Consider the following 24126-nt stretch of genomic DNA (forward strand, 5'->3'; position numbering starts at 1 on the left):
GGGCAGATACTTGGCAGATGACGTTTAATGTGAATAAGTGTGAGGTTATCCACTTTGGGAGCAAGAACAGGAAGGCAGACTATTATCTGAATGGTGTAGAGTTAGGTAAGGGAGAAATACAAAGCGATCTAGGAGTCCTTGTTCATCAGTCACTGAAGGTTAATGAGCAAGTGCAGCAGGCAGTGAAGAAGGCTAATGGAATGTTGGCCTTTATTACAAAGGGAATTGAGTACAAGAGCAAGGAAATCAATAGACAATAGACAATAGGTGCAGAAGTAGACCATTCAGCCCTTCAAGCCTGCACCGCCATTCTGAGATCATGGCTGATCATCTACTATCAATACCCGGTTCCTGCCTTGTCCCCATATCCCTTGATTCCCCTATCCATATGATACCTATCTAGCTCCTTCTTGAAAGCATCCAGAGAATTGGCCTCCACTACCTTCCGAGGCAGTGCATTCCAGACCCCCACAACTCTCCGGGAGAAGAAGTTTTTCCTTAACTCTGTCCTAAATGACCTACCCCTTATTCTCAAACCATGCCCTCTGGTACTGGACTCTCCCGGCATCTGAAACACATTTCCTGCTCTGAAATATATTTCCTGCATATTTCCTTTTGCATTTGTACAGGGCCCTGGTGAGACCTCACCTGGAATATTGTGTACAGTTTTGGTCTCCAGGGTTAAGGAAGGACATCCTGGCTGTAGAGGAAGTGCAGCATAGATTCACAAGGTTAATTCCTGGGATGTCCGAACTGTCTTACGCAGAGAGGTTAGAGAGACTGGGCTTGTACACGCTGGAATTAAGGAGATTGAGAGGGGATCTGATTGCAACGTATAAGATTATTAAGGGATTGGACAAGATAGAGGCAGGAAATATGTTCCAGATGCTGGGAGAGTCCAGTACCAGAGGGCATGGTTTGAGAATAAGGGGTAGGTCATTTAGGACGGAGTTAAGGAAAAACTTCTTCTCCCAGAGAGTTGTGGAGGTGTGGAATGCGCTGCCTCAGAAGGCAGTGGAGACCAATTATCTGGATGCTTTCAAGAAGGAGCTAGATAGGTATGGATAGGGGAATCAAGGGATATGGGGACAAGGCAGGAACCAGGTATTGATAGTAGATGATCAGCCATGATCTCAGAATGGCGGTGCAGGCTTGAAGGGCCGAATGGTCTACTTCTGCACCTATTGTCTATTGTCTATTGTCTATTGAAACAGGGGTCACCAGTGCCTTAGCCCTCCTCAGGTCCACCACCAGCTCCTTAGTCTTTTTCGCATCAAGCTGCAGATGATTCTGCTCACACCATGTTACTTAGTTACTTAGTAACTTAGGAGTTACTTAGGCAGCCAGTACATTGAAGTGAAGAGCTATATGGCCAAACCCAAGTCAGAGGTATGGATTATGAAGAAAGGCGGTAGAAACTTGGCCTCATTAGTTTGTCAGAGTTTGTCATCTTTAACATCATTATGTGGCGTATCTTATGACGTGGATGACCATGACCCTGATTCTTCCTGACAATTTTTTCTACAGAAGCAGTTTGCCACTGCCTTCTTCTGGGCAGTGTCTTTACAAGATGGGTGACCCCATCTATTATTAGTACTCTTCAGAGATTGTCTGCCTGGCCTCAGTGGTCACATAATCAGGACTTGTGATATGCACCAGCTACTCATATGGCCATCCACTACCTGCTCCCATGGCTTCACGTGACAGTGATCGAGGTAGGGGGCGGTGGGGGGGGGGGGGGGGGCTAAGCTTTTGCTACACCTTGCCCGAGGGTGACCTGCAAGCTAGTGAAGGGAAGGAGTGCCTTACACCTCCTTTAGTAGAGACGTATCTCCACCCTGCTTACCCATTATTGTCATAGTGGATGACACAATTCAGGAATGGGATGGAGAACACCAATATATAATAAATAAGCTTTCAGCCAGCATTGTAATTACATCAAATTGTGTATATGCTAGTTGGAGTGCTATTTCAATTTTTTGATAACCAGACCAAACAAGATACAGGTGGAAATCCTGAATTGTTGAAGCATGATATTTAATACTTCTCATTGTTCATTGCATTCTGTTTTCAGCTTGGTTCAAGCAAATCCAGAGGTGGCAATGGATAGTATTATCCACATGGCACAACACATCACACCAGCCCAACGCGCACAGATCAGTCATCTCTTAACGGCCATGGATGACCCTGTATCACCGTAAGTGATGGCCATACTGGATATATAATATCAGCAAGACTGACCAGGATTCATATCACATACAAATTAAGGAAATGTGAGGCAGGGTAATGAGTTCAGAAGTATTGACCCTGTGCATTCTCCAAATCATTTGCTGATGATCCATGAACAAATAATGGTGGAAATTATATCCACAAGTGTGTAATTGATTTTCTGAGTCTTGGCCATAGGGCTCATGGTGCTCTGAAAATAAGTTGACTTTGGTGCAAAAGTTTGACACAAAATTAACTTGGTTTTCTACAGCCTGAATATGCACACACTCAAGCAAACATCTTACTAGCCTCAGCATCAGGATACTAGCTGAATGATGTGTATAAAGCCTGTTCTGGGACTGTTTGAAACACTGAATAGCATGACAATTCATGAAGTTTCTGGATTGTCTTTGCCTGTTAAGTGTAATCCAGATTGTGTATTGCACAAAAGCAAAACAAAACCCTTCATGATCAGTTAAATATTGACTGTGTTGAGTTTAATAATGCTTAATCTTAAGTGATAAACTTTGATCTTATACAAAAACTTGCTACAATGTAGCAATCAAAATTATATCATATTAAATATCTATTTTCCTTGTCTGAAAAAAGCTCTCAATCAAAAATTCTTGCATGAGACCATATTGAACACGATCTTTGTTACCAAATATCATTTTTTAATGATTGCTTCTGTAGGCAGTGCAGTTCAGAAGGCAAATTCTGCTCTTCTGAATAAATACAAATAAAATTATTCTTGCATGGGGCCCAGCCATGGTGACTGCCACTAGCAGTAATAATTAAGTGAATGTAAAGTAACCCAAAGCAACACACACAAAATGCTGGAGGAACTCTTCAGGTCAGGCAGCATCAATGAAGAGGATTAAACAGTCGACATTTTGGGCCAAGGCCCTTCTTCAGGAATGAAAATGAAAGACGAAAATGCCGGGGCGGTGGGGAAGAGGAAGGGAAGGAGTACAAGCTAGAAGGTGATTGGTGAAGCTTATAAAATGCTGAAAATTCATTCATCTGTAAGTTGGTGACCAGACTGAGACTATTCCTGCTCCTTTAGGTCTTTATAACAAGGAGATTTTTTTTTGCCTGCCACACTACAATCATACTATTTAGTTTCATCATTAACACTTTGTAATTTTAATCATCTCAAGCACTATTACGAGACCCAGAGCATGATATTAAAGTTATGCAAAGACTGATTCTAAAGCAAGTTATTGGATAAAAATTGGTAATATTGCAAATAAGAGTATCAATATTGCCATATGGTTCATCCTGAGGATATTAATTATTGTTTTTATTGTAATTATGCCATTAAAATACATTATATACTCATTTATCTGAGTTAGGTTGTCCCTTATTTTATAAATGTGCCGGTGACTGCCTAGAAATTGTTTTTTGTGATTATGACTTCTATAGAGAACTTGATCTGGAAGTTTTCAAGCATAGTGAATCAATACAATTGGCCAGCAATCTTCCCTTCGTAGAAACAGATTGAATTAAGAATAATGCAAAATGGTACAGGCTGATACAATATCTCCAACAACCAACTTTGAACTCAGTCCCTGTCATTTGATTCTGATTGTTGCATCATAGAGACTTGAGTATGGTGGTCTCGGCCATAATTCTGATAGACTACCTCAAAAAAAGAGGTTCTCAACCTGGGACCCACAGATCCATAAGACCATAAGATATAGGAGAAGAATTGGGCCATTTGGCCCATTGAGTCTGCTCTGCCATTTCATCATGGTTGATCCAATTTTCCTCAGCCCCAAGATCCTGCCTTCTCCCCATTTCCCTTTATGCCCCGACTAATAAAAAATCTATTAATCTCTGCCTTAAATATACATACAGACTAGGCCTCCACAGCTGCCTGTGATAACGAATTCCAGATTCACCACTCTGGCTAACGAAATGCCCTATTTCCATTCTAAAAGGGCACTCCTCTATTCTGAGGCTTTGTCTTCTGGTCTGAGACTCTCCCACCATCCTCCCCCACTTCCACTCTGTTAAGGCCTTTCACCATTTGATAGGTTTCAATATGGTCACCCCTCATTCTTCTGAATGCCAGTGAATACAGGCCCAGAGGCATCAAACATGCTTCATATGACCACCCATACAAACCTGGACTCATTTTTGCAAACCTGGACTCATTTTTGCAAACCTCCTTTGAACTCTCTTCAGTTTCCTTTCCAAGATAAGGGCCCAAAACAGCTCACAATACTCCAAGTGAGACCTCACCAGTGCTTTATGAAGTCACAACATTGTATCTGTGCTTTTATATTCTAGTCCTTTCGAAATGAATGCTAACATCGCATTGGCATTCCTCACCACAAACTCAACCTGAAAATTAATCTTTAGGGAATCCTGCACAAGTCCCTTTGCACCCAAGTTTAAAAAAAATTTTTCTCTCCATTTAGAAAATAGTCAAATTTTTCACCTCTTCTACAAAACACTTCCCAACACTGTATTCCATCTGTTACTACTTTGCCCATTATCCTAATCTGTCCAAGTCTTTCTGTAGCCTCCTTTACTTCCTCAAAACTATCTGACCCTCCACTTATATTCAATTGCCATCAATTCCATCATCCAAATCATTAACATATAACATAAAAAGAATCAGTCCCTACACAGACCCCTGAGGAGCACCACCAGTCAATAGCAGCCAATCAGAAAAGGCTCCCTTTAATCCCACTCTACCTCCTGCCAGTCACTTTATCTATGCTAGAATATTCCCTGTAAAAGCATGGACTTATAGATTGTTAAGCAGCCTTATGTTTGACACCCTGTCAAAGGCCTTCTGAAAATCCAAATCAACCAATTCTCCTTTGTCTATCCTGCTTGTTATTTCTTCAAAGAATTCCAACAGATTTGTCATGCAAGATTTTCCCTTGAGGAAACCATACTGCCTACAGCCCATTTTGTCATGTGCCTCCAAGTTTCCTAAGACCTCATTCTTGATAATTGATGCCAACATCTTCTCAACCACTGAAGTCAGACTAACTGGCCTATAATTTCCTTTCTTCTGCCTCCCTTCTTGAAGAGTGGAGTGACATTTGCAATTTTCCAGTATTCCAGAACCAATCCAGAATCTATGATTCTTGAAAAATCATTGCTACTACCTCCACAACCTGTCCAGCCACCTCCTGGGGCATACACCATCTGGTCCAGATGACTCATCTACCCTCAGACCTTTTAGCTTCCCAAGAACCTTCTCGCTGGTAATGATAACTTACACACCTGATGATCCTAACACCTGGAACTTCCACCATACTGCTAGTCTTCCACAGTAGGTTAATGCAAAATACTTATCCAGTTTATCTGCCAGTTCCTCATTCTCCCATTATTACCCCTCCAGCATTGTTTTCCAGCGTCTGATATCCACACTTGCCTCTTTTACACTTAATGCATCTTAAGAAACTTTTGGTATCCTCTTTAATATTATTGGCCAATTTACTTTTATATTCATCTTTACCTTCTCAATGACTTTTTAGTTGCCTTCTGTTGGTATTTAAAAGCTTCCCAATTCTCTAACTTCCTACTGGTTTTTGCTCTATTATATGCCTTCTTTGGTTTTGACTTCTCTTGTTAGCCACGGTTGTGTCATCTTTCCTTTAGATGACTTCTTCCTCTTTGGGATGTATATATCCTGTGCCTTCCAGAAATTCCAGCCATTGCTGCTCTGCCGTCATCCCTGCCAGTGTCCCCTTCCAATCAAGTCTGTCCAACTGCTCCCTCATGCCTCTGCAATTCCCTTTAATCTACTGTAATACTGATGCATCTGACATTAGCTTCTTCTCAAAATTTAGGGTGAGTTTGTTCATATTATGATCACTTACCTCTAAGGGTTCTTTTACCTTGAGCTCTCTAATCAATTCTGATTCATTGCACAACATCAAATCCAGAATAGCTGATCCTCTCATGGGCTCAGTCATGAGCTGCTCTAAAAAGACATCTCAGAAGCATTCTCGAAATTCCCTCTTGGGAGCCAGCAGCAACTTGATTTTCCCAATCTACCTGCACATTGAAATCCTCCATGACTATGGTAACATTGTCCTTTTGGCATGTATTTTCTATCTCCCATTGTAATTTGTAGACAACATCCTTACTACTGTTTGGGGGTCTGTATACAACTCCTATCAGGGTATTTTTACTCTTGCAGTTCCTTAGCTCTATCCACAACGATTCAACATCTTCCAACCATATGTCACCTCTTTCTAGTAATTTGACTTCATTTTTAAACCAGAGCCACTCCACCCCCTCTGGCCTCCTGCCTGTCCTTTTGATACTATGTGTATCCTTGCCTTTAAGCTCCCAGCTATAATCTTCTTTCAGTCATTATTCAGTGATGCCTACAACATCAAACATGCTAATCTGTAACTGTGTTACAAATTCTTCTACCTTATTCCATATACTGTGCACAGTTAAATACAACACCTCCAGTGCTGCATTCACCCTTTTCGATTTTGTCCACCTTTTACATTGCAACTAGTCCTGTTGACTGCAATTTTGCCCTATCAATAGCCTTTCTTTACTAGGAGTCTCACTACACACTGCCCCTGTTTGTAAACCAAGTGCCTCATCCTTAGCACTATCACTCCGATTCCCAACCCCCTGCCAAATTTGTTTAAATCTACCTGAACAACTTTAGCCAGCCTGCCCACAAGGATATTGAACCCAACCCCTCACATTCAGGTGTAATCAGTTCCTTTTGTACTGGTCATACCTTCCCCAGAAGAGATCCTGATGTTCCATAAATGTGAACCCCTACCCTCTGCCCCAGTTCCTCAGCCATGCATTCATCTGCCAAATCATCCCATTCTTACTCTCACTGGCACATAGAGTAGGCAGCAACCCAGAGATATTCCACCCTGGAGGTCCTGTTTCTCCATTTTCTACCTAGCTCCCTAAAATCTCTCTCCAGGACCTCCTCACCTTGTCTACCCATGTAGACAAGGTGGTGTGAATATGCACCAAGACTTTGGCTACCTACCCTACCTCTGAGAACGCCATTGACCCAATCCAAGACATCCCCGATCCTGGCATTGGGGAGGCAACATACCCTCCGAGTGTCTCAATCGAACCCACAGAACCTCGTCTCTGTCCCTCTGACTATGGAACCTCCTATCAACACTGCAGTCCTCTTCACCTCTCTGCTCTTCTGACCCACAGCACCAGACTCAGTGCCAGAGACCCGGTCACTGTCGCTCCTCCCGGCAGGACATCCCCTCAATAGTATTTGAAGTTGTATACTTATTATTGAGGGGAACAGCCACAGGTGTACACTTCACTGGCTGTGCATTTCCCCTCCTTCTCCTGACAGACACCCAGTTACCCATCTGTAACCTTGGGGTGACTACCTCCCTGTAGCTCCTATCTATCACCTCTTCATTCTCCCGTATGAGTCAAAGGTCACCAAGCTGCAGCTCCAGTTTCTTAATGCGTTCTCTCAGAAGCTGTGGCTTGGTGCACCCGGTGCAAGCGCATTTATCCGGGAGAATGGAGCTCATGCATACACAGAACAGATCACTGCCCCTTGAGCCATTCTCACTATACTGTGCACTGATAGATGAGGGATGAACAAATAAGGACAGAGAGAGTAACTTACAAGACAATTGACCTCACTCAAACCTGCTCTCACCTAAGGAGCCAAAGCTACTCACTCTCAGACAGACACACTCATAAGAATGGTCAGTCTGCTCACACCTGTGCTATTTTTATTGGCCCTTTCTAATGAATCCCTCTTGCTGATTGGTCACTCCTCAACTGAGAAAACTGCCGCAAAACTCTACCTTCAAAGTCTCCATCGACGCCCTGATTAAAAAGTAGCTCTTTTCACGCACCTTGGCGTGGATTGACTTACTCAGAGAAAACTAGTTCAAAGCTCTGCTTTTTAAATCTTGAACGTGGACCTGACTGAAAAGTAGTTCTTTTTTACACAATACTGCTTGCTGACTGGCTGCTCCTGCTGAGAAACTGCCTTCAAAATCTGGATCGCTGCTCTGATTAAAACAGCTCTTTTCATTCACCCTGGCATGGATTGTCCAACTCAGTTAATGGAAAGCCTCAGCTACATGGAAAAGGCTGGGAACCACTGGTCTAAAGCTTCGACCTGGCAGGGACGGTAAATGTGGTGATGCCTCTGACAGAGTATCAGAACAATCATTAAATTGGAGCATGGTAGTACGTATGTTAAATTAAGAAAATATCAGACCATTTGTAATATACATGATCTGGAAATGTTTGATAGCAAAACCAGAAGCCAGAGATCAGGAAAGAAACAAAACAGGGAAATGTATTCAGATCATCCCTCATAGTGGCAATCAAAAATTTGTCAAATCATAACTAAATCAAAACTGACATTCGATTTAACTATTTGTGCCCATATACCTGGATAAGGAGTAGGCAAATACTGTAGCAACCCCGACTGTAAATATACCTAGTAACTTGGCCTCCTCAGCCATCGGCTGAAGAACTTCCTCCTCACTTCTGTTTTAACGGGGCATCTTTGTGTTCTGACTCTCTGCCTCCTGGTCTTAGATTCCCCCATAACTGGAAATATCTGCTCCAGGCCCACTTTATCAAGGTCTTTCAATATTCGGTAGATTTCAGTAAGGTTCCCCTCCTCGTTCATTCCAGTGAGGAGAGGCTCAGCTATCAAATGCCCCTCCAACATTAACCTTTTCATTCCTGATATCATTCTTGTAAACCTCCTCTGGACCCCCAAGGAGAGGGAAAACATGTCATCTTACAAAGCTACTGAGCATCACCAGACACCACCTGTAGGTCCCAGTACCATTTAATATTATTCATTTCACTTTTAGACCATAAGACATAGGAGCAGAATTAGGCCATTCAGCCCATTGAGTCTGATCCACCATTCCATCTTGGCTGATTTATTATCCGTCTCAACCCTATTCTCCTGCCTTCTCCCCGTAACCTTTGACACCCTGAACAATTAAGAAACTACACTTTAAATATACTCAATGACTTGGCCTCCACAGCCGTCTGTGGCAATGAATTCCACAGATGGACTACCATCAGGCTAAATAAATTTTTCCCTGTCTGTTCTCAATGGATGTCTGTCAATTCTGAGGATGTGCCCTCTGGTTCTAGACTCACCTATGATAGGAAATATCCTTTTGATATCCACTCTATCTAGGCCTTTCAATATTCGGTAAGTTTCAATGAGATGTCTCCCCGTGCCCCCCCCATTCTTCTAAATTCCTGTGAGTACAGGCCCAAAGCTATCAAATGTTCCCCATCTGGCCAAGTGGTTAAGGCTTTGGGCTGGCGATCTAAAGGTCATTAGTTCGAGCCTCAGCTGAGGCAGCATGTGTGTCCTTGAGCAAGGCACGTAACCACACACTGCTCCTGCACGTTTATAGCCAGTGGTGGCGTATGGACAGGACAGGACAAGGATATGTTAACCATTTAATTCCTGCAATCAGACTCATGCAAGTCACCTCCAATGCTAGCATATCTTTTCTTAGGTAAGGGACCCAAAACTGTTGACAATACTCCAAGTGTGGTCTGACCAATGTCTTATAAAGCCTCAGCATTACAGCTTCGTTTTTATATTCTTGTCCTCTTGAAATAAATGCTGACATTGCAATTACCTTCCTTACAACAAACTTCAGCTTAACCTGTAGGGAATCATGCACTGGGACTCCGATTTCTGAATTCATTTTCAGTTTATAAAATAGTCTGTGCCTTTATTCCTTCAACTAAAGTGCATGATCACATGCTTCCCAATACTGTATTCCATCTGCCACTTCTTTGCCAATTCTCCTAATCTGTCCAAGTCTTTCTGCAAACTCTACTTCCTCAATAGTATTATCCACAGACTTTTCCACAAAGCCATCATTACATCATTTAGATCATGGACATATAATGTGAAAGGTAGCAGTCCCAACACCAATCTCTGCAGAACACTACTAGTAACTGGCAACCAATCAGAAAAAAGCTCCTTTTATTCCCGCTCTTTGCCTTCTGTCAGTCAGCCAATCTTCTGCCCATCTTTCCTGTAATACTTTGGAATCCTATCTTGCTAAGCAGCCTCATGTGTGGCATCTTGTCAAAGGCCTGAAAATCCAAGTAAACAACATCCACTCAATCTCCTTTGCCTGTTATTTCCACAAAGAATTCCAATAGATTTGTCAGGTAAGATTTCCCTTTAATGAAACCATGCTGACTTCAGCCTACTTTATCATGTGCCTCCAACAACCCCAAAACCTCATCCTTAATAATGGGCTCTAATATCTTGAAGTCAGGCTAACTGGCCAATAATTTCCAGTCTTTTGCTTCCCTGCCTTCTTAAAGAGTGGAGTGACATTTGCGATTTTCCAATCCTCCAGAAATGGAAGCTAGAAGCTCGGGTACTGGTTTTAATTATGTTGTTTGTGACAAATGGATTGCTATTTGTGTATTATAATATTTATATTGCTACAAAAATGTTAAAGTAAAGAAAATATTCCTAGTTTAGAAGTATGAAGGATATGAAGAAACTCTATCTGTATACATCTATTTTGTATATGAAAGTTAACCAGCCTCATTCTTATAAATGAGATAATAAAACATCATATAATTAAATAATCTTGGTTTGTCAGGCAATAATGTATTGAACTGTATAACCCTAAAATCACCATTTTGAAGATGTTCTCTTTTGAATAAGGTCTCATGATTCCTACAAGAAATTATATCAAAGGATAAGATTGTCTTGTTCATGCACTCCACTATGGTCAAAGATCATGTGACGCTTAAGGGAGATAATAGTGAGAATCTGATTTTCATGAGACTGAACTAAAGGAAGACCAATAATTAAAATTATATGGCAGTCAGCAGAAATCTAAACTGGTGTGAAGATTGTCACCTGTCACTGTATTAGTCTCTTCGGTTTGGTGTTGTTAATATCACTGGAATTGCATCTCATTTGGGAAATACTTGGCTTCATTTTACTTTGTGTTCATATTTTCAGTTTCAGCAACATTTTTCTTGATGTTTGGAAAATAATTAACTATTCTCATCGTGTTTTTTCTTCCCAAAAGAAACCCTCAGCAATGTTGATATGAATTGTGGGAGCCTCGCAGCCCAATGCATAGCAAACTCAACATCAGTATGTGAGAATGATTTTGGTTTGTTCAACAGAACATCTGGGATGATCTAATGAAGACGTGGTTTCCTTTCCTGGTTGAATGCATTCTTGAAAGTTTCATTTCCCCTCATATTTGCATATTCCCTACCATCGTTCACCCCCACATATTCAATGAGGGGATGCACTGCCTTCCCACAGCAGGGAAGCAAAAAAACTCTTCATTCCTCAAACACACCATTCTTAGCTCTGAGGTAAATTGAATTACCCATTTCTAACATTATTCATCATCATCATTATGTGTGGTGGTGCTGTGTCATATGACATGGGCAATCATAGTCTTGACCATGATTGTTCTTGGCAAATTTTTCTACAGAAGTTGTTTGCCATTGGTTTCTTCTGGGCAGTGTCTTTACAAGACGGGTGACCCCAGACATTATCAATACTCTTCAAAGATTGTTTGCCTGGCATCAGTAGTCACATATCAGAATTTGTGATATGCACCAGCTGCTCAAATGACCATCCACCACCTTCTCCTGTGGCTTCAAATGACCCTGATTGGAGGTGGAGGTACATTGTTATCCTGAGTAAACAATGGGACTGTATTTGAATGCATTTAAGCAATGTCCAGAATTGTGGCACAGGGGTTTATTTTAAATTCTTAAAGACTGAGGGAAAAGACAATGAAGTACTAAGTTTCAATATATAAATTATGCATGTTTTAATTATTAGATTTTTAAAAATTGGCCTTCTATGTATTTGTGCAGTCGTAAAAGGTTTAAAAGTCACTTCTAATCTGTCACAGTACCCCTATAAGTGAACTAATCCGTTGCTGAAAATATTAATGTTGATATTCGCTCATGTTAATGGTAAATTGTTGTGTGAGTTTTGTACTTGAGGAGACATTGGGGTCTTTGGTATATGGTACATATGAATGGGTTTGGCTGAAGAGCAATGAATGAAGAAACTTTAACCCACACGCCTCTCAATAAAGCTTTAATATGCCTGAATGGAAATAGCCTATTTGCAGTAGTATATATGGAGCTAGAATGAAAATGAAAATAATAAAGCGTATAGATCCTCCATTTAACCAGGAATGTTGGTTCTATTTATTGAAGCCTTCCCAGTTGTGGGGCACACCATTAAGAGTTTCTAGCAATTTTAGATCATTAGACATTGGAGGAGATTTAGGCCATTTGGCCCATCAAGTCTGCTCTGCCATTCCATCATGGATGATTTATAATCCATCTCAACCTCATTCTCCTACTTTCTCCTTGTCACCTTTGATGCAATGCCTAACTAAGAACCTATTAAACTCTTTTAAATGACATGGCCTCCACATTAGTCTGTGACAATGAATTCCACAGATTCACCACCATCTGGCTAAAGAAATTCCTTCTCATCTGTGTTCTTAAAGGACACCGCTCTATTCTGAGGCTGTGCTCTCTGGTCCTAGACTCACCCACTATAGGAGACATCCTCTCCATATCTACTCTATCTAGACTTTTCAACATTCAATAGGTTTCAATGAGATCCCCCTCTTCATTCTTCTAAACTCCACTGAATACAGGCCTTGAGCCATCAAACGCTCCTCATATTAACCCCTTCATTCCTGAATCATTCTGATGAATCTCCTCTGCACACTCTCCATTGTCTGGACATCTTTTTTTACATAAGGGGCCCAAACTGTTCAAATACTGCAAATGTGGTCTGAACAATGTCTCATAAAGCCTCAGCATCACATCCTCGCTCTTATATTCTAGTCCTCTCAAAATGAATGCTAACATTCATTTAGAGATTCAGTCAGTGATTCAGGAACATAACTGCCATCTACCTGCTAGGTTCCTCTAGCATTTTGTATGTGTTACTTGGATTTCCAGCATCTGAAAATTTTCCCTTTTTTGTGATTTTCTTTCTTCTGCCTCCCTCCCTTCTTAAACAGTGAATGATATTTGCAATTTTCCAGTTCTCTGGAACCATTCCAGAATCTAATGATTCTTGAAAAATCCACAATCTCTTCAACTACTTCTTTCAGAACCCTAGGGTATAGTCCGGCTTGTCCCAATGACTTATTTACCTTCAGACCTTTCAATTTCCCAAGCACCTTCTCCTTGGTAATGGCAACTACACTCACTCCTGTCCCCTGGCACTTAAACTTCTGTCAAACTTCTAGTGTCTTCCACAGAGAAGACTGATGCAAAATACTTGTTCATTTCCTCTGCCATTTCTTTATTCCCCATTACTACCTCTCCAGCCACATTTTCCAGTGGCCCAGTGTCCATTCTCACCTCTCATGTCCTCTTTATATATCTGAAAAAACTTGGTATCCTCTTTGAAGTTATTGGCTAGCTTACCTTCATATTTCATCTTTTCTCTACTTTTGTTTTTCTTAGTTGCTTTCTGCTGGCTTTTAAAACTTCCCATTAAGTTTTGCTTTTATGCTGTCTTTAGCTTCCCTTGCCAGCCACAGTTGCCTCATCCTCCCTGAGAGTACTTCTTCATCTTTGGGATGTATCTTCCAGTGCCTTCCAAGTTTGTCCCAGAAACTCCAGCCATTGCTGTTATGCTGTAATCCCTGTTAGTATCCCCTGCCAATCATATTTGACTCCTCTCTTGTGCCTCTGTAATTCCCCTTGCTCTATAATAATATGGATACACCTGAATTTATGCTCTCCTTCTCAAACTGCAATATGAATTGTATTGTATTATGATCACAGCCTCCTAAGGGTCTCTTTACCTTAAGCTCCTAATTAAATCTGGTTCATTACACAACATCCAATCCAGAATTGCCTTTCCCTACTGGGTTCAACCACAAGCTGCTCTAAAAGGCCATCTCGTAGGTATTCTACAAATTTTCTCTCTTGGGATCCAGCACCAACCTAATTTTCCCAGTCTATCTGCATATTGAAATCCCCCATCACTGTCGTAACATTGCCCTTTTTAGATGCCCTTTCTGTCTCCCATTGTAATTTCCATCCCGCATCCTGGCTATTGTTCAGAGGCCTGTATATAACTCCCATCGGTGTCTTGCAGTTTAACTCTACCTACAAGGATTCTCCATCTTCCCATCCTACGTCACATCTTTCTGAGGATTTGATTTCATTTTTTACCAACAGAACCAAGCCATCTCCTCTGCCTATCAGCCTTCCTTTCAATACAATGTGTATCCTTGGATGTTAAGCTCCCAAGTATAATCTTCTATCAGCCACGACTCAGAGATGCCCACAACATCAATCCTGCCAAACTCTAAATACTCTACAAGATTATTTACCTTATTCACTGTTTGCATTCAAAAATACCATCTCCAGTCCTGTATTCATCACCGTTTTCAATTTTGCCCATGTTACACTTCAGCTTATCCCACTGATTTCAGTTTTGCCCTCTCATCTGCCTGTTCTTCCTCAGTCTCACTACACACCGCATCAACTTGTATAGAACCTACCCCATCCTCAGCCCTGTCACTCTGGCTCCTATCCCCCTGCCAGCTTAATCTAAACCCTCCCCAACAGCTCTAGTAAACCTGCCCAAAGGATATTGGTCCCCATTGGGTTCAGGTGTAACTCTTCCTTCTTGTACAGTTCACACCTTCCCCAGAAAAGATCTGAATGATCCAGAAATCTGAAACACTCCCCCCTGCACCATGTCCTCAGCCACTCGTTCATCTGTACTATCATCCCATTCCTGCCCTGACTGGCATATAGCACTGGGAGTAATCCAGCGATTACTACATAGGAGATCCAGCTTTTCAGCCTGTCATTCGTACTAGTGTGCACCACCACCTCTGGCTGCTCACTCTCCTTCTTGCGAATCTTCTGTAGCTGCTCTGAGACTTTCTGGACTTTAGCACCTGGGAGGAAATACACCGCCCTCGTTTCTCTTTCGCGGTCATAGAATCTGCTATCTGTCCCCCTAACTGCTGGGTCTCCAATCACTACCACCCTTCCCTGCTGAGCCTCAGAGCCACTGGCCGGGCTGCTGCTGCTGTGCCTGACAGGCCATTCCCCACCCCCCCCCCCCCCGCACACAGCCGTATCCAAAGGTTGCTGAGGGAAATGGCCACAGGGGACCCTGTAATGACTGAAACTTAGTCATTATATGTGTATTCATTTTCTGGCGACTGAGTTTCTGAATAAATGGGATGACCATATAATGTTCAGCATTAGAAGAAACACTGATTTGGCTCAATAAAGTAGTGAGGAATCATGGGCATAGAAGAACAGTGTAAGTCAGGTGAACTTGATACTATTCTTCTTCCTGTATATGTAGTACAGTCTTTCCCTCTCAATCTGCTACAGCTCTGAGGTAGGCATTGTCCTAAGCAATACTAATGTTTGGAATTTGTACTTGTTTGCTTTTTACCACTTGTGCAATTTGTTCATTTTTTGCGTGCTGGGTGTTTGATGTTTGCTTGAACAGGTTCCATGCTGTTTCTTTGTTTCATGGCTGCTGGGAGGGGGAGGATGAAACTCAGGGTTGTATTCTGTATATACACTTCGATAATAAATGTACTTTGAATCTTTGAAACCCGGATACCAATGCATACTTCTAAAACTGAAAAAGCTAGTAGATGAGTAATTCCTAAAAAAAGAAATTCTGTTGGAGTCACATGGCTATCTGAAGATATTTTCTTGAATGGAACATCAATTTCTTAAAGTGTCTTGTTCTTTCTTGGAAAGGAATCTCAACTCCCTTAAATACAGTTATGACCCCTACTGGCTGCATTTGAAAGGATTATTTTCTGCCAGTTGGAGGTACTGTGCACTTATTGAATGGCACTCATTAAGGACACCATTAATCTTACCTTTAGGCTTGCTAAACAACTTGGAACGCAATGTAATTTAAACAGTATAATTTGCTTTAAAGACGTAAAATAGTTTTAAAAAGTGTTCCTGTAGTACATTTGGGTATAACAGTGCATGAGAGATAATAAGATTGAGCTTTGCTGCAGCTTACTTCCATAGTGATCAAATTACTTTGTTGAGATGCAGCAACCACGTGTTTTTTCCCCACTGAATGACAAACATTTCTATACTTAGTGTCCCAAGGCAGAGGAAAGTCAGTAGGTCTCAGTGTGATATTGTTCACATTTTAAACATTGGTAACATTTTTACACAGGAAACAGAAGGGAGGAAAAGTGTGCCTGGTCTTTACCTTAAACCTGATGGTAAGGAGCACTACAGTAACATACAATACAGAAAATAATTACGGTATTAGAATTGCATATTTAAGGTACTTGGAAGAGGATATAAACTCTGTTTAATAAACCCAACAGGACCAATTCTAACTTAAATATTTATTCATATACCTAACACATTTTACATAAACAATTTCATTACATTCTAGTTAAAAATTCCCAACTGATTTAAAGCTAGGTGAGGAGGAAAAATCTTAAAATATTTCTTTCATCCCCACAGCCTCACAGATAAAACTCAATTGGTATTCAATTAATTACTTTTTCAAGGAATATTATATCTGTGGTCTCCACTTGCTGGCTCATATGAAAATACACTTTACGAAGAATATAAGATTTGTAAAAGCTGATTTACAACTAAGATTTATAATGAATCTTTTGAACTTATGCTTTCTTCCAATTCATATCAATCAATTAGAGAGTATATATGTCAAAAGCACCACTAACTCACTTCTCTTAAGAGTTGCAATAAAACTCTATTGTTGGTGTTTTTTTTTGTATTATCAAGATTGCTGATCAGTGCAATTCAGCAACTCAAGTCCCATAAAGATTCCCAGTTTCTTCATACACAGGCAAATTATATTTTATTTGATATTGTGATTGAATTTGAAAAAGAGAGGCTTTTTTCCGGGAAACTTTTATAAACAAAGTAAATATTCATATCTTTATTTTAGATAAGTGTTAAATTCAGTATATTTTAGAAGAGTTAACTAATTCTGCTATGTTTTCCAATTATTTTGATGTAAGACATAGAACATAGAAATTTACAGCGCATTACAGGCCCTTCGGCCCACAAAGTTGTGCTGACCAGGTAACCTACTCTAGAGACTGCCTAGAATGTATGGTATCTTTCACTCTCACATGAAAGCCTCTTGATATTTGAGTTAGCTGTAGAAGATGATTACATTTATGAAAATCATTTCTGCACGTGGCAGTTATCATCAGGAGTCTATCAGAGTGTCAATGCAAAGGCATCAAACTGTGCCTTTCTCAAAACTCTGACAAGTTTGAACGTCCTAGTGGTACATTGATCTTGTTAATTCTTGCAGAGAGCAGCCCCTGTAAGAAACCATGTTGGAAAGACAGATTTCAGGTAACACAGACAGTGCTTGCCAATTATTCACAGGGATGATCCCAGGATTATAAAACTAACACCTTTGCATCGGTTGCTTTAAAAAAATACTTTTTAAACAAAGAACAGCCAACAAGTGGAAACAATGTACATTTTAAGAAATATTCTTGTAAACAGTGCTTAGTTCAAATGAAGATTATCACTTATCCTTAAAACAATAAATATAAATAAAACAAATATACAAACAGTATAATACTGCCTATCACAACAGCACCGACACATTCCACTGTACTGAGCTATCACACGGCACGGAACATTTACAAAGCAAAAAAAAACATTTGCAATACTAGCACCTACTAATTTAAAAGCCATTATTAAGGTCCAATTATGAGCATTCAGTGTTGGTTTTGTTTTGCTTCCATTGTATTTTGCAGGTAAGCCGCTGTCATCCTCCAAATACTGTACATGTATGTTAATCAACCTCAAACACATCTCCTTTGAAGCACCTGCCTACATACTCTGCTTGACATTATTGCAAGAGGATTTCAAATTTGGAACAGTAAAGTAAATTCATCGAAGGGATTGTTCATCATCTGTGAATTAAAGATGAAGGTTCTGTATCTCATGCTCACCTTTTTACTTGGTCATTAATCAAACATACTTTTAGTCAGTTGAGTCCATCTTTTAAAAGCACAGCAATTCTTCCACAAGGAAACAAAAGATCTTGAGCTTGAGCCCAAATACATCATCAAAATCTAGGTTTCATATTGAATGAATGCTGTCCTTCCATCATATTGGACCTCACTCTGAAGGACTATATCTCTTTCTTACAGGCTGAATAGGGAAATGTTTCGTTGAGATGTAAACTATACTAAAAATTCATACATTTAATTTGTTTTATTAAGAAACTCTTTTCTTTGTTTTTCCATCTCATATCAGTGCTATTATATTTCAGCTAATCAATATATTTTTTCACAAATATTTCTCCTTTACTCAATGAGAATGGTCTGGATCTCTCCAGGTGCATCCATTGCAAGTAATGTCATTTTCATGCTCAGTGCTGCATTCAAGTTCCTAGATCTTGCACATTCCATACAGTGTTGTTTCAGAAGTCGAAATAAGATAGCCAAACCATTGAAAACTACAATGTTATGCATGCCTAATTCTCAAAGACAGGCATGGGAACTCTTTCTGATAAATATCTGTTGACTGAACAACTTCGTTCAAAGCTGCATGTTATCAATAATTCCTGGCAGTTAGGAACAGCTCTTCTTCATTGCAACGCTATTGGTTTGTTCCCTTGTGAATTCAGGTACTGAGTTGGCACGGTCTCCAAGCTGGCATAGGTGGTATAGAGACCAGTCAGCTGCAGGTCAGAGAAAGAATTCTCACTCCCACCGGACACAGGAGTGAGGCTCACCGTTCCTAGGGGAGAGTCCGACAGACGGAGTGGGGATGTACTAAATGTGCCAAGTGTGTCCAGGTTAAAACTCTCATCTTTCATTTCTTCCCATAGGTTTCCTGTCAGAGAAAATTGGTTGAAAGAGCATAAAGATTTAGATTTGTCTTAACAAGGGAAAGGCACATTGACAAGGTCATACTAAAAATTAACAGTGCACTGATAATGTCTCCTCGTATGGTGTTGAAAGGTTTGCAAACGAATTGCCGGAGATCTGAGAACAACGCAACCCATGCTCATACTAAATCTGCTGAAAATTGCCGTAGTCATTACATGTTAAACTTCTGATCAAAGGGAAATGCAGCGTAAGAATTATTGTAGTGCATGTGTACTAAGAGCAGGAGTAAGTAACTTTACACTGCCTCCCAAAGATAGTGTCTCATCTGTTTGTAACCTTAACTCTGTGTTCCCACCTACCACCAGGAAACTTCCTCGTTTACCAAGAATCTATCTACCTTTAGCTTAAAATGTTCAAAGACTCTGCATCCACTGCCCTTTCAGGGAGTGTTCCAGAGACTCAACCCACTGGGAGAGAAAAAATACTGTTTTATCTGTCTTAAATGACAATCCTTTTTTTAATATAAATAGTGGTACCTAGTTCTATACGTTGACAATATCAGCATTTAGCTGCACACACACAAAATGCTGGAGGAACTCAGCAAGTCAGACAGTATCTATGGAGGGGAATAAGCAGTCGAAGTTTTGGACCAAGATCCTTCATCAGGACAATGGAGGGTCTCACCCTGAAACATTAACTGTTCATTTCCTCCACAGATACTGCTTGACCTGCAGAGCATTTTTTGTGTGTTGCTCAAGATCTTCAGCATCTGCAGAAACTCTTATATTTATCAGTTGCATCAATGATGCTCAAGTTCAATATCAATAAATAACTCAACTCGAGATTCAACACATTACAACGTTCCGGCTCAGAATTTGAGCTCAGTAGTTTCCAGTGATGAGGCTGCCATTCCCATGCAGATCCCCTCGAGACATATCTTGGTTTACAAGAAAATAAACCTCATCTTTTGTGTAATTTACTTCTTCTACACTCCTACAGGCATTTGCTTTGCTCTTGTTCCCCTTCCCAGCTTTTCCTGTCTCTGCAAGGCTTAAAGCCCATGATATCCCCCAAATCAGACTGAAATCACCACTGCTTTGCTCCCTCCAAAGGTGCTGCCAGAACCTGCTGAGTATTTCCACCATTTCGTGTTTGCATTTCTTTTCTCTATGACAGGGGTTCCCAACCTTTATCGTGCCATGGACCCCTACCATTAACCAAGGACTCCTTAGAGCCCAGGCTGGGAACTCTACAGAAATCACTCACCGTGCAAAGCAAAGTCCATGATGGTCGGGTCCAAGGCGTCGACATCTGTGCTCATATCCGTGGTCATGCAGAATAGGTCAGAAGCTACCCTGCTGTCTCCCTGGTGCTGCACAGGGCTGTGGCTCAGATCTGGTATGGCATGGAGAGGAGGGGTCTGAGCTGGTGCTGGTGAGTCAGGGGTAATCCTTGTCTGTTGCTGCTGGATCTGGTGGTGCAACGGCAGGGAGTGCAGGGAGAGGGTGTTAATGGACTGGTGGGGAAGGTGTGGCACCGTGATGCTTCCCTGTGTGGATGGCACCTGTGTTGTCATGTGGATCGTTCTCTCGGAATACTTTGATGGCCTTCTGCAGTTTTCAGGCCGATCGGATATCAATTTGTCCAGCTCATCTGTAAAGAAAAACAGATTGTAGTGAGAGGCTCGGGAGATCGCTGCAATCTGAGGCAACAAACAATCTACTGGGGGCACTTGGGTCAGGCAGTTTCTCTGTAGAGAAATGGGCAGTCTATGTCTCAGCTCAAGACCTTTTGCCAGTTCAGATGAAGAGTCTTGTCCCAAATCACTGAACATTCCTAGATTGCTTCAATAAACTTGTGGCTTGATGTTTTATATTTTCTGATTTTTCACTCCGTTTTAACCACTTGCATGATTTGTTGTTTTTTTGCACGTTGGGTGTTGGATGTTTATTTTCAATGGGTTCCATTGTGTCTCTTTGCTTCGTAGCTGTCTGTGGAGAAGACAAATCTCAGGGTGCATAAATACTTTGATAATAAATATATTTTGAATCCTATGAATCTTTGAACATTGACCATCCATTTCCCTCCAGAGCTGCTATCTGACCCATTGAGTTCCTCCACAACCTTGCTGGTAAGGTCAGGTCCTTGAGTAAAAATTTCCTCTCCTGTTCTGAAATCACTTCCTTCGGTATAAATATGGTTTCCCAACAACTTTGTTAGCTGGTCATAGTGCAGTAGATTACTGAATAAATATGAGCTCCCTGTCACTGCTCCATCACCCTTACCTGGGTTGGCCATGCTCCTTCGTATCGCTGCAAGATCTTTCCGCTTCCATTTCTGCATCTCCTCCTCCATTTTTTCTATCTTTGCTGGATTAAGGGCCCAAAGACATCCTTTACGTGACGAGCCACTCAGTTTGTTCTCTACCTTCTCAAAGCACTTGTTCAGGGAGAGATTATGTCTGACAGAATTCTTCCAGCCATCTGGAGCAGTCTGAGAAAACCAGAGGGGAAAGGTTCAGAGCTGAATGACTGTTGCCATTCTGGTTGCCCCTTTACTACTTCTGATCACCTCATTACAGGACGGATGTAGAGGCTTTGGAATGGGTGCAGGTGAGGCTCACCAAGGTGTTGTCTGGATTAGAGAGATTGGAAAAACTTAAAATGTTTCCTCCTGTTAGCCCAGGGGTCCTTAACCTGGGGTACATGAGTAGATTCCATGGGGACCGTGAAATGAACTAAAGATTTTAACTCACCTGTATTTTAAATGTATAGTCTTGTTATTCAATGTTAATAAAGAAGTACATATATCACTATATCACAAATTAGTTTTTTTAAAGTATTTGTATTTCAATAGAATTGGCTTAATTTGTAATCCTATGTATTTCATTTAATATATTTAGAAACATTATTCTGAAAAGGGGTCTCTAGGCTTCACCGGACTGCCCAAGGGGTCCAGAGGCTTCACCGGACTGCCCAAGGGGTCCAGAGGCTTCACCGGACTCCCAAGGGATCCAGAGGCTTCACCGGACTCCCAAGGGGTCCAGAGGCTTCACCGGACTGCCCAAGGGGTCCAGAGGCTTCACCGGACTGCCCAAGGGGTCTGTGTTAGTCGGAGACTGAGAGGACAGCTGACAGTGGCCTATAAAATTATGAGGCAGATATAGGGCATGTAGCCAGAATTTTCTCCCCCAGAGTAGAAATATTAAATAATTGAAGACTTAACTTTTGGTAAGAGGGGTTAAGTTTAAAGGATGTATGTGGGAAATAAGTTATTTTTTTTGTCGTGAGAAGTAGGTGCCTGGAATGGTCTGTCAGGGGTAGAAGCTGACAAGTAGTGGTGCTTAAGGGCATTTAGACAGACATTTGAATGTGCAGTGAATGAAGTTATATGGATTATATTCAGGCAAATTGGTTTAGTTCAGTCTGGCATCAGGGTCTGTTCCTGTGTTGTAACATTCTTTGGATCGTTCTATGTTCTAATTCTTCTTTTAACAAGTAACAGTGATTTGATCTCTTAATCTATTTAGTTAGTGTTAACTGCTTCTGAAAATCTCGCTTATTTTAACAAAAAGTCATCCTGACTAAGCAAGGGACATTAGTTAAGGAATAAGGCATTTCCTGTTTCAACAATAAAGATCAATGTCGAATACAAAGAGATTGGACTTGTATCAGTCTCCCACCTTGAAGTAGGGGAAGTGTTCCTTCATGAAGCTATAGATCTCACTGACCGGGAGACTACCTGTTTTGCTGTTCTTCAATGCCATGGCAATCAGGCAGCTGAAAGAAATCCAAAAATCAAAGATTGTAAGGAAAATACACAAATAAAACTCTGAAGTTTGTCTGTCTTTGGCTATTGTTGTGCTGCTGTGGTGGAATTAAATGTTAGCCCAACATCAGCATCGAATGCACCCAGGTTAACTCATTTACTTACAGAATAATGCTTCCTTTACATTGCACATCAATTAACCTTATCATTGGACTAATATTTCCTACCATACCTTTTCCATTTCTTCAAACAGTCACCTGTTTTGGTTCACCAGAACTGCCAACTTCTATCAAATTATGGGCAGCTGTGACAGTCAGCCAATAACCCAAGACTGTTCCACATTTATATTGTCTCAGGCCATTAAAAGCCTGAAACATGAAATATGTTTCAGCTAATCAAGCTAAACCAATTCAAGCCCAAGATTCAAAGTAAAGAAGAATGGATGCAATTCAATATTTCACTCAACTGCTTTAGCTCTGAAGGAAGGTCCTCAACCTGAAATATTCAATCTGTTTCTCTCTCCACAGATGCTACCTGACCTGAGTAATTCCAACATTTTCTGTTTTGATTTTAGATTTCCAACATCTGTAGCTTCCTTTGATTTTCACTGTTTTAACACAATCTCGTGTAACTCTTGCAACACATTGATTACATTTCCTCTTATGATATAATAAACCTCATTCTGTCTGAAAATGAACAAAAAATACAAGAAGTCCTTCAGACACACCATCTCTTTTACCAAGAATTTGTGTCCATTAAACTTGTCACCTTCCATCCATCTCGTAGTGTCACTGTATGAGACTTTTCCCCCATCCTTCTTTCCACTCTTTTTCAGTTAAGAGGGTAATAAGCAAATTGTTAAAAATTTGATGCTACTTCAGATGCAGCTGTTCGGTGACCAGTAAAGTCTAGGGGATTGAGATGGGCCAAGGGTTTAGGGACCAGTAAAGTCTAGGGGATTGAGATGGGCCAAGGGTTTAGGGACCAGTAAAGTCTAGGGGACTGAGATGGGCCAACGGTTTGGGGACCAGTGCTGAGATGTCAAAGGGCATTTAAGCTTGATAAGTGATAGACTCTGAGAATCCTCCAGTTTCAAATGGCTTGGCCAAACTATCCCAGTGGAGGAAAGTATTCGAAACAGTAATCCATCTTTCTCTCTTGGTTAGCCATTGGGATCAAATGTCCAATCTTTGCTTCTCATTGGCGCTTTTGTCATCTCCTTATGGGTGAGGGTGAGAACATTAATTCCTGTCTCCATCTGAGATTGTTTCAA

The 24126-nt window shown here is 40.9% G+C and overlaps 2 protein-coding genes across 6 annotated transcripts in view; one reads left to right on the top strand and one right to left on the bottom strand.

Moving 5' to 3' along the window:
* acacb (acetyl-CoA carboxylase beta) overlaps window positions 1–18021 on the top strand; it is a 172863-nt gene extending 154842 nt beyond the window's left edge. The window contains exons 53-54 of the mRNA XM_073065876.1: window positions 2075–2197; window positions 18003–18021. Of these exons, the coding sequence (XP_072921977.1) occupies window positions 2075–2197; window positions 18003–18006 (127 nt within the window). The 3' untranslated portion in view covers window positions 18007–18021. The remainder of the gene's footprint in view (window positions 1–2074; window positions 2198–18002) is intronic.
* A 207-nt stretch (window positions 18022–18228) lies between these two features.
* Window positions 18229–24126, bottom strand: part of foxn4 (forkhead box N4) — a 51017-nt gene continuing 45119 nt past the window's right edge. For 4 of the 5 annotated variants that reach the window (XM_073065878.1, XM_073065877.1, XM_073065879.1 and 1 more), the window contains 4 exons: window positions 22768–22864; window positions 21371–21578; window positions 20352–20738; window positions 18229–19089 (listed from right to left, as the gene is read on the bottom strand). In XM_073065878.1, the coding sequence (XP_072921979.1) occupies window positions 18842–19089; window positions 20352–20738; window positions 21371–21578; window positions 22768–22864 (940 nt within the window). In that variant the 3' untranslated portion in view covers window positions 18229–18841. The remainder of the gene's footprint in view (window positions 19090–20351; window positions 20739–21370; window positions 21579–22767; window positions 22865–24126) is intronic. The other variant, XM_073065880.1, reaches the window with a different exon arrangement.

The sequence above is a fragment of the Hemitrygon akajei genome, chromosome 14, assembly GCF_048418815.1.
Source record: "Hemitrygon akajei chromosome 14, sHemAka1.3, whole genome shotgun sequence".
NCBI lineage: Eukaryota > Metazoa > Chordata > Chondrichthyes > Myliobatiformes > Dasyatidae > Hemitrygon > Hemitrygon akajei.